This window comes from Centruroides sculpturatus, unplaced genomic scaffold, assembly GCF_000671375.1.
Source record: "Centruroides sculpturatus isolate CEXI.00-Female unplaced genomic scaffold, Cexi_2.0 scaffold1763, whole genome shotgun sequence".
Classification (NCBI taxonomy): Eukaryota; Metazoa; Arthropoda; class Arachnida; order Scorpiones; family Buthidae; genus Centruroides; species Centruroides sculpturatus.
This window is the reverse complement of record NW_019385896.1, coordinates 28,121-40,745: the sequence shown is the minus strand read 5'-3', so window position 1 is coordinate 40,745 and position 12,625 is coordinate 28,121. Positions and strand designations below refer to the sequence as shown.

The window sequence follows — 12,625 nt, the reverse complement described above, 5'->3', positions numbered from 1 at the left end:
AGTACGAGCCTTATCCTCCACACTAAAATCATTATTTCTAAATCTTTCAAACCACTTCTGCGCAGTCCTTACACTTGTTACAGTTTGATTATAAGCAGTATTTAATTTTTTGGCTGCATTTGTAGCATTCTCACCACTTAAAAATAAAAAGTATAAAACATGTCTCTTATATTCATCTGTTACTTCCATTTTAACGAAAATAAACAACTGAAATGTTCCCAATTTTGAACAGTATTATATGAATGAGATCCAATTTAACACTTCAGTGTAAAAAGTATCACATTAGACTGGCATTTTTAACAGCAAAACAAGATTTTTCTGAAGGTCATAAAATACACAAGAACTTATGGACTGACCTGATAAATTGCAACAGTTTACCTCTATTAAAGTTCTTAGTGTTTTCTAAGTCATACATTGATTGGGAATGAAACATTTCATCAAGAATTTATAATTATTTGTTTTTACAATCCATATGTAAACATAACCTAAATACAAAACTGAACACTAAACTATAATTATTAAAATAAGTATAATGATAAATATAAAACACATATTCATAGCATTAAATTTTATACTTTAGAATTCTTTAACCTACAACATTTCTAGACATTTTCTGGTAATAAATAATAAATCAAACTAAATTTCCACAAAGTTTATAATGACAGTCTCTTTCTCTCTTGTAATGTATTCATTTAATTTTGTAAAAATTGTAAATGTATTCATAAAAAATTTGTGACTGTTTATACGAAAACTTTCATATAAACAAACAGTCACAAACTTTTTATGAAGTAAAAATATAAATGCATATATTATACAATGTTTGATGTTAAATCTATCTTATTACCTTGAAATAAACTCATTGAAAATTATTTGAATGTAGCACTGCTTATATAGTTTGTCTAAATAATTAATATAAAAGACAGATAAAAAAATTTTAAACATTATAAAAATATTAGAATATTAACTTATTTTCATACTATAACATATTTTCAATAAAAATATATTTAATTTCAGATTATAAATAAGATTAATAAGATTATAATCTCAGAAGCTTAAAATTCTTCATATAATAAAAACTAAAACAGTTTTTAATTGATACCCAAACCAAAAGTTTCTTATTTATAAATACTTTTTAACATTGTTGTTTCAATAGTCAACTGATATGGGGGTGAGAAANTATAATAAAAAATAAAACAGTTTTTAATTGATACCCAAACCAAAAGTTTCTTATTTATAAGTACTTTTTAACATTGTTGTTTCAATAGTCAACTGATATGGGGGTGAGAAAAATTAAAGTGCAACTTATAAAAATGGAAAACAAACTCAGAATAAAATAGTCACATTATAAATAAAACATGTCCATTCATATAACTTAGATTTAAGAAAACTAAAGGAAGACATTACTAAAATTTTGATTACTAAAGCCAACCATTGCCATATGCTATTGGGCCTTATAACAGCTATAATAATAATAAATTTTTGATTCTGATAAAAATAGTATGATCATAACAGGTAATTTATTAAGGAAGGTATTAGTATGAATTATTTACTATCCAATGTAAATATCATAGCAAAGTTTTCTCAATATAAAAAAGAGTGATTTCTATATATATATAATAATTTTTATTATTTCAAAACAGTTTATGAATTTTTAATAAAGTGTGTAATAAAACATTTATTTTTATCTCTAAATCATCTGAGAGATCTTTCAAGTAAACATCTATTAACCATAAACTTGACATTTAAAAAAATTATAAATCCAAAAATAACTGAAGTTATGGAATAGTTACTTTTCCATAACTAGAAGTTATGGAAAAGATTTACTAAATAAGATATAAATTCTCAAGTCATATGAAACATAATTGGAAATTCAAATATGAACATAACTTTAAATAATGTAAAGACCTTAGGGCAAAATCATGTTAAATCAGTTTCTTTGTTGAATTTTTACACACTGTAGATATTATTTCCAGACTCATGGCTCATAATTTCTCATATATTAGCCTATCAACCTCTAAAATATTCACCTTTGCTGTGACTTGTCTAAATACAAGACAAATTTCAAATTTATGATTATTTTTTCAGAAACCAGAAAAAAAGTTAACACATTCCTGCCCGTGGTCCTCAATTATTAAAGCAGAAACTTGAAACAGAAATGAAGAAACAAAAATTGTTTAAAATATGTTTGAAAGCAATATAAGGAAACCAAAAATGGTTAATAAATTATATTTTCGACAAAATTTTTTCAACTCTTGGCACAAGATAATTTTCAAATAAACAAGGCAATTTGTTTAAGTACAAGTTAAGGCTATTAAATTCAAAATGTTTTTCAAATACTTTAACAATGAATTCTTATACAATAATTTTAAGACAAGAAGTATTGCTTTCTAATTGACATCAAGTCAATAGAGACAGCATTTACGTCAAAACTGCCTTGCAAATAAATATTTTTACATTAAATAATTTACACTTAATTCTTTACATTCTTAATTCTGTTAAAAATATCTTACGAATTAAACAAAAGTTATCTCAAAACATAAAAGTCAACTTAAGAAGGAAGTCTATGGACTCAGTGGATAAGATGGAACATGTTACATCATGTAAAATCAAGAAAACTGTCATTTGCCTGTGTGAGGACTCGAACTTGGGAAAGGAAAAAAGAAAACTAAAAAAGGATATGATTATATCTTTTCCTATGGACTTGCTTCCTTGTTCACAGATAACACATCTGGATGTGTCACCAGGAACCTAAAAAAAAAAAAATAAATAAAAGATGAAAACCCTCAATCATCATCGAGAGTTCAGTCTCTGGAGTTCATCCGTAATTGGGGGTTGGCCCGCCATTCAGAAGTTCACCAACGATTCTGCTGTGCTCTGATATTATCTAGTTCTGTGCCACCAATAACTCCTACAGAATATCGACTACCTACCTAGTATCTTCTTATCCTCCACCTGCTAGTGCTAACATCTTTATCAATAGACTTCCTCATTGAACTAGCCAACATCCTACCCCTTTGGGTCAAATGTCTGCTCAAGGTATTTATCAGCAACAACTCAAGGTATTTATCAGCAACAACTCAAGGTATTTATCAGCACACGATCAAATGTAAACTCTCTCTCATGATTAGGGATCCACAATGATGGTCATAATAGCTATAATTTGAATCCTAAATTTATATCCTTATAAATCCTCCTATACTTGTAAATAGATATAAATTAATAAACATAAATGGGCATTTGTTAATGCTAGTCTCATGGTTGAGCACAACTTCTTTTGGAAGCTCTGTTTCTTGGACCTCTTCCATCCCAAATTTAACTGCCTAAACATGCAACCGCTCGCGCACGAACAATAATTAATGACCATTGTGGTTTCTGTGCCTGTCCATAAGACACAGTAGCATCAGAATCCTGACATGGCATCAATGAGGTGGTGCTGACCCTTCAGTCAAGTGGTGCGGAAGCATAGAGGGTGTTTCGCACATTGTCACATCTGTATAAACAAGGACTATACAAAGTTTATTAAAACAGGATGGATGTTTATACTGTCACAAAAAGCAGCAACTATCTTTAACCCAACAATACAAAAATAAAAAATATCATCTCACCAAAGTGATGGAATGACTATAGGATGCACATCCATTTAATAAAACTGTTTTCTCTAACAAGAAGTTTTCTTTTGATGGACCAGATAATCTTGGAATGTAGTGATGAAAAAGTCAACTGTCAGACGTGTTATGATAAGAACTGTGGCATGTTCCTGATGGGTTTCAGTAAGCTAAGCTTACTTTTGGATTGTTTTTGAAAAGTAAATTCAGTGTTTGCAAAATTATGTCCAAACTGTATTATGTCTTTTATACTGGTGTTATCAGCTTATGATTTTGTGAATTTCAATAATCTAATAATTCTAGCAAGATTCAATAGACCTGAAAATAATTGATAAATTCATAGAATTGCTTGCAACAATAGAAATCACCTCAACATAATCAATTAAGATTCCAAACTTAAATCCACCAAGAGAGAAACTTGGATTGACTTAATGTAAGCTGATAACACTGTCAATCTTGATGTGCTTGGATCACAATGCACTTTACTTTGAAGTAATTGAAAAGAAACAACCTCTAAACAACTAAACAACCTATGCCCATAGACATTAGTAACATGGTGACAAAGTTTTTACAAATACATCTCATACATTCTACATCCACCATACAGCCCATATTTGGCAAATTATGATCTATTTCTACTTTCAGAATTGAAGCCAAGTTTCAGAGAACCCATTTCCTATCCACAGCAACAGCAGTCAAAACATCACATACGATTCTGAAGAACACCTCAAAGGAAGAGACATATCTTCAAAATCTAGCAAAAATGATTGCAGAATTGTACTGAATTCCACAGGGAATACTTAAAAAGGACCACAGCCACTATGATTCAGAGTGATCATTTTTGTTTGTGTTTGACAGAAAAACATCCAGTCTCAATTTGCTTTTATCCTTGTGTATGTATACGAGGGTTGTCCCAAAAGTAATTCACAGCGCACTCTAACGGGTGTTGTAGGCAATGTAGACAGCTGATTGAAGCGTCAGTGTGTAGATTGAAATCTTATGAAAACGTTGGTATTATATGGTAGTGGGATTTGTTTAAAGAGGAAATGCCAAAAATTCAAAAAGACAATGAGAACAGTCCATTGGGTCAGATTTCAGCAATAGAGCAACATGCGTACATTTGCATCAAAACAGTGCATGGTAAAAAAGTGCCTGAAATTCATGCCGCATTAAAAGAAGCGTGTGGAAGGTTTACTGTGAATCATAGCACAGTACAGCACAGTACAACACAAAGTTTCAAGAAGGTCGAACAAGCATCGAAGACAATCTGCACATGGGGCGGCCATTTACTGTAACAGCTTACAACACAAATGCTTCAATCATTGCAACGTTGCTCAACAAAGACCAGAGAATCATGGTAAGAGAAACTACGGCGGAGACAGGAATCGTGAAAATGAGCATGCATTGTATTTTAACACAGGTGCTATGCAAACAAAAGGTGGCAGCATCAGTGCACCAATCATCGAACTTCTCAAAAAATACAGCTGGGAACAGTTCTGCCACCCAGCTTATAGTCCTGATCTGAGCCCACCTGACTTTGGTCTCTTCCCCAAGCTGAAGATTTTCCAATGCTGGAAGAGCTCTGAAGAGAAGTGACCTGACAGATTCAGATGCTCAATAAGAAGGGGACACTGAACGGAATCCAAGCACTTCTGCACTGCTGGCAAGCATGCATTGATAAAGGAGGGGATTATTTTGAAGGCCTGTAATCACTTGTATCTTCTTCAATAAGTATTTTTCAAGTTAGAGCCAACTGTGCATTACTTTTGGGACAACCCTCATATATACATGTAGAATAAAATTATATTTTAAAAGTTATCTATTTACAACATGATAACTGATGAAAAATTTTAAGTATAAACTTTATAAATGTGCAATGTAAAAAAACTGAAAGAAAATACAATTAATAAAATTTAAAATTTTTTTATAATGGTATTAAATCACAAGAAATTTAAAAGTTGACATATGAGAAAATGTTTATTCTTAAAGAACACTAAACAGTAGAACCATTGATTATCCATGGTTAATGCTATTTCACACAACTGAAGACTGATAAAATGAATAGTCATGGCAATTTCAGATTAAAAATTGCATGTGTAAAAGATTAATATGATATATCACTTTATATCTTGATGAATTTAATCATATATAATAACCACAATTTTCACATCATATATTATAGAGTTAATACATCATATATTATAGAGTTAATAGTTTTAAGAATGAAACTGTGTATTATTGTATTTATTTTAATATGAGTGATTTATCTCATATCAAAGTAAAAGTAAGACACAAATTATTTTTTTAATCTACGTTACTGCTTTAAACTTTCTTCCATGAATTACAGTTTATTCTATTAACTAGCATATTCACTTACAGACTTGCCTCAAATAATGTGAAATCTTGGTTAATTGGGGCTTGGATAATCAGTTCTACTGTACTTATAATAATGTTTGATCCATTTTAAATCAAATAAACATAATTTTATTTAAACAAATAAAAGTTTCTATTTAAGTAAATATTTTGAATAATTAAATATGAAAATCATTTATAAGTAAAATGGATATGATAAAAAATAAACTGAAATTTTGTTATATATGATATAAAGGGTATGCAAAATAAAAGATGCAACATATGCATGTGTTTACATGTATTTTCATTTCTTTTATTGTTGTATTCATTCATACATAGTTACTTTGAAGTTTAAGCAAATTTAAGTCTAACATCTACTTTAGCACTAGCCTTTCATATTTAAAGTTCTTTCAATTAAAATGTCAAAAATATATGCAATTAGAGAGCTATATTTAATTATAAATCAAGTACAACATTAAACATTTCATTTCATTCTAAATTTACTTGATTTCTTTTCATTCATTTTCATCAAGTAATAGATGAAACAGAATTAAACAAGTCACCCAATATCTAAATAAAAGTAGTTCTTCATATCATTGCAGATTAATAAAAATGTATATAAATATCCTAAAGTTTTTCTTTGAGAAACATTAAAATATTAGCTACTATCATTTCTCAAATTATATATCTGATTGGCAGCTTTAATGATGCAATCTGATATCCAATCTTACTACTATAAAGAATAAACAACCATTTCTACTGACACTATCACTATTTTATTTGTTATCACTGCTGCAGATTTTGGTAGTGTGACAATCTGAATGAACTTTAAAGACATCCATGAAAACCTGAATGATTGTCTATTATGAAACCAAAAGAAAAATTTTTGGTGTCTAAACTGGTAGTGTCTTGTCTGGTTATATGAGGTAATAACTTATCCAAAAGAAATAAGAAAAATCAATACAATACATACCTATATATATATATATATAGATATGTTAAAGTTTGTGTATGCATATATATATATGCATACACAAACAAACAAACAAACACAAACTTTAACAAAGAAGAAATTTAAAAAAATTTTTCAAAATGTAGAAAATATTCTGACTATATAATGATACAATAATACAATACTATATAAATTATTGACATCAATCAATATAAATTGCAGAGCAAGATAACCTAATCTCCTAATAAAAACAATCATCACAAGTAAATTACAAAATTTACTAAAATTAATTTAGTAAAAGCTTTCAAATTATTTCCTAACTATATATATAGTTAGGAAATAGATCTTGCAAAAAGATCTTGATAATAAAGCTACAAAGTGCACACTCATTTGATTCTAAAAACTGTACACAAAATTAATAAATGCCTGAAGTTTAGAAAAAAAAACTATTTGAATAAGTTTTATATTGTTATAACAATAAATTACATCATATAACAGAAAAAACAATAAAGTTTTTTCAGTTTCATTTCTTACAAATAAATCTGTGTTTATCAGTTAACTATAATTCAACTTTTTGACTTGTTTCGTGGAAATAACACTTTAGCACAACAGGTCTTGAAATTACATTACATTTTCAATATAAAAGGATATAAAACAACTAATCTAATACTGCTATATATCATTTAATGATTAATTTACAGAGAAAAATGTATAAAAAACTTTAACTTCCATTATTGAAATATTCTGAATTAAAATTGTTTTAAAAAACTTTTCACTAATATGATATACTGAATAAATCTCATAATAAAAGTTTTGAATATTTCAAATTTTATAATTACAAAGAAATTTTAAAATTTGCTATTGAAAAAATATCTAATTTTATTTTAGCAGTTTTTATTATTTTTTTCCATCTAGTTTTACTTTTTTTGTTTAAAATAGCTTTCCAGCTATTTTAAAACAATATTTACAAAAGATATGATAATAAGACCAATGATAAAATAATTTATTATAATAATTAAAAATGATAATTAAGAAAAAAAAATGACACTATTGTCATTTATTCATTTTATTATATTAAGCATTTAAACAGAACTATATAGATTAATTTTATTAAAATTTTAGATACAGCTAATGTAACCATTTCAAGAAAATTGAGATCAGTAACTGGTATTATTACTACATTGCAATTGCAATCTTTCTAATTACAATTATAAAAACCTAAAAACATAGTTGAAAATTGACATTTGGTTTATTTTTTATAATAATTCAGTAATATTGTATTCAACACATTCAATAAACTTTGTTTATTTCTAAAGGAAATGTAATTTAAAATGTTAAATATTTTTATATTATTCCTGAAAATGTAAATTTAATCTTAATTTACACAAATTTTAAAAATTTTCATATATTGAACTTATCATCTTTACTACTAATTATTATTGAAAGTGCTATAATAGGAATTTTACATTTAAAGGACACACTGAAACAAATATATTGTAATAAAATGTATTAATGTTTTTTCACTATTAAATAAACAGTATTTTATAAAATTTTAACTTAAAACATATAATGCTGTTGATTTTTAACAAGAAAAATATATGAATAAATTCAATAGGCTTACTACAAGACTGCTTAAATCTTGGTATTCTAATTGAAAAGTTATTTATTATATAATATCTTTCATATTCAATACATATTTACATGCACTTTTTCCTGCTCTCTAATGTTGATCTTTCATCTAATAGCAACTTCATATTTTAACAATATACAGGGTGCCTATAATTAAAGTTCACCAATTCTGATCAGTTTACTTATCAGAAGATTACCAAATTTTCAGTCATCTTAATTTTTTTGGCCCATAGGAGCAAAAAATTTAGTTTCAAATGTCACCACCAGGGGTAATTTACACTTATTCTGAACATCACATAATAGTACAGAAGTGATTTGTGTAATCAGGGAAAAACATGTTCAATAAGCTAGCTAACATTCTCTGCTACCACCTGAAAGCTTACAATAGCATTCTCAATTGTTGACCACAGTGTATCCTTTGAAACACGCATGTGGTGTAATATGCTTTCTTTAAGAGCTGCCAAAAATATCAAATGTCATGGTAGACCAGTTCTTTGAGATAGTCCCAAAACCAAAAACTGCATGGATTCAGGTCTGGAAACAATGTGGCAACATGCATTCATCTTTCAAGTTTCACAGCCAATGATCCCATTTGTTAAAATTTCACAATAATTTTTATAGTCCGTTAGCAATGATTGGACCAGTTCAAAGCCTCCCTTCAATGATTGAAGCCTCTGCAAAGCTTTTGGTGCTGAATTATCATTTTGATAAAATAGTTTCACCACTAAAGAACATTCTTGTAAAGTTAATGTCCTTTCAATGGTGATATAACAAAAACAGTTCTATGGATGATGTTTAAATACCCTGTAATAGTGTGCAAGCAGACAAATGATGTAATGAAAATTAGCATGTCTCATTACTTACACATGGAGAAATGACACCTAATGGTAACATTTGAAACTAAATGTTTTTTGCCCTTACTACTACTCAGAATAGGTGAATTTTAATTATAGACAATCTATGTATATGTATGTATGTATGTATGTATGTATGTATGTATGTATGTATGTATGTATGTATGTATGTATGTATGTATGTATTCCCATTTTACACAGGTTTTACTGTAAATGTATATACAGACACATTCAGTAAAACCTGCCTAAAATGGAAACCTACCTAAACAAAACATTTCAGAACAATGATTTTGTTTTCACTTTTTTTTATACCAGACAGTTCTAACAGCAATCAAATGCTTTCATATAGCCTGCTGAGGTCAGGATTCTTGACAAGATTTGAGGCAGTTCTATTCCTTTGCTTTATGTTCAATTGTTTTTTTGCTTGTTTCTTCAATAATCAATCCATCTTTCATCAATGTCAGTGTGGTTCAACCTGTCAGAGATAGTTTGTGCCAAATTATAGTTATTTAAGATGGTCATCTTAGCATCTGATATGTTTCTTATAATGGCTAACATCTTTTATATATTTTTTTATGAATATTTCATTGGTTAGGGTTTATGGACAAGTTGAACTAATGTAAAATTCCCATGAAACAGTTAATTTTACCAACACTAGTAGCATTATGAAAGGTGAAACACAATCTAAATTACAGAGATTGAAGTTAACAATTATTAGTGTATTAAAATTCTTGAGCAGTCAGATCACAAAATAACTTAGTTTCTAATAATGTAATGTAATTAAAATTTCTGATAGCAGAATGAGATACTGGTTCTTGATTCTCTAATTGGCAACAAGCCAATTAGATTTTTATCATGTGAGCTAATAAGGATCACATTTAAAACTCAGTGTCTTAGTACCTAGCATAAATTCTCAGAAACAAAAACATTTTAAAATCTCAATTCTTGCATTAAAATTCTTCCATCTTTACTAGAAGAAATCACATTGAATTAAACCAAGTAATAAAATGTTACGTACATTTGTAATAAAAGTCATTTTACTATAAAATGTATATAATTGTGACATTTATCTGGTATAATTTAAATATAAAAAAAATATTAAAACCTACTCAAAACAAAAAAATTCAGTACCATGTGGTTTACAAGTTTTACTGTATTCTGTAAAAATCATTAATATGAAATTATGCATCAGATTTATAAATTTTGTAATCTTTACAATTTGTGGGTTTTCATTCGTATAACAAGTTTTATTGTGACTAATTTTTAATTTAAATCAATCCCAGCAAAAATTTGAATTCCATTTAGAAATTCTTCAAGTATATCAGTCATAAGCATTACATGCCAATTTTAAATCATTAAATTATTCATAATAAACGGTATAAACTTAATATTAAATTCATAAAAATATTATAAGTTACTTAAACAAAATAATTCCTAAGAGAAGAAAAACAAGTATAAAAATTATTTAAAAATAAAATTGTTTTAAATCTTTATAGAAATCACCAAGATGATTATCTGAAAAATTTAATTTAAAAATTATATTTTATTGTAAAAATATTTTAAATTTTTAGATTTTATTAAATATTCAATGGTGGTGATGATGGAAATTTTTTTATACTGCTGCTTTTTTTTTTAAACTATTTAAAATGTTTGTCACTTCCATACAACATTCATTCTTCATATTATATATAATAAAGAAAATGGTTCATTCTTAGTTTCAAAATTTTTAAATAGTTACAGTAATTTAATAATTTAAAACAAATTATTTTGTTTGAGTTCACAAATCTTACCAGATATTGAAATTGCATATCAAAACTTTATATATTTTACTATGAACTATACACCATTAAATTTATAATGCTAAGAAAGATATATCATTTTTAAATTTTCCTGATGAATGTCATACAATTTATTAAAATTCAAAACATATTTATCTGAAAAAATAAATTATTTATGAAATTATTTTTAAATTACAAACTGTAAATTCTTACATATTCCATACACTTACATGTATGTGTAATGTATGTATATATACATATACACGCTAACACACACACTGATCTATATACACATCAGACAAACACACAAACAATCATCATACTTTTAGACAGGAAAGTTAACATTTCTGGAAAAATGTGACTAGTCTAACAAGTCATTCAAAAATCAATTACCATTCATCAAGAATCATTAAAAATTCATCTATGTAAGACAAGTTTTAATGTATCAGCAAAATAAAATTTTTGCCTATACATTAAGCATATTTATGAAAAGTTTAATAGTTACGAATAATCATTATTTGCTCTAGAAATGAATTTATATTATGGCAAATTGGATTACTACTAAATTGATTGATTTAATAAACCTAAAACAATTATTCTACACATTAAATGCATTAAAATAATGCAATGATACATAAAAACATTTATCGATTAATTTCTCTTAACATTCTAATTTCATTACGTGAAAGTGGATTTTGATATGAACTGTCTCTAATTATATTATGATAACCACCATTCACAGTAATTGAAGCCGTACTTTTTGCTGTGTAGACACTACTTGGATTTGGATGAGTCAATTTTTGATCCACAACAGGCATCGTATTAGTAGACATTCCATTATGATGCTGAAAATACATATATTGCAATTAAAATCTGACTTTATTGTTATAATTTTAGTCATGTAAGGAACAATTTTCAATGTTACAAATTTCAAAAGCTTTATTATTAATTTATTTGTTAAATGATTAAAAAATAGAGCTGAAAAATTTTAAAAAATCAGAAAATTCTATGTTATTTTTTGGGTAATATTATAAATAATGTATAATACATACATCATAATTCTGCAAATGTCTGATTAGCAGATAAATGATTACATATAAAGCCATGCAAATGAAGAAACACACATTCAGAAGTTTCACCAACACTATTAAATTAGTATTGGATAAATCATATTATTAAAAGTAACATTTTTTATACAATGTATTTGAAGATTTTAAAGCCAATATGTATTTAATAATCTGGTTTGCACACCAAATGTAAGTTTATCTTATTGTTTATACTTTAATGCTTAGTTTGTGTTATTAAAATCAGCAATTTATTTGTACTTTTGTTTTGTACAGTTTAATATGTAACAACTGTGTAACAACTAAAGAGATACAATATGAGTCTGAAATGCATTTTGTTAAATGTACTTTAAAAAATTTATATATATATATTGTGAATTTCACTAATCTA

At 27.0% G+C, this 12,625-nt stretch overlaps 1 protein-coding gene across 1 annotated transcript in view; it reads right to left on the bottom strand.

Annotated features, from left to right (window-relative positions):
- Positions 1 to 12,625, bottom strand: part of LOC111612454 — a 51,426-nt gene that overhangs the window by 12,106 nt on the left and 26,695 nt on the right. The window contains exon 9 of the mRNA XM_023353670.1: positions 11,853 to 12,015. Coding sequence (XP_023209438.1) covers positions 11,853 to 12,015 — 163 coding nt within the window. The remainder of the gene's footprint in view (positions 1 to 11,852; positions 12,016 to 12,625) is intronic.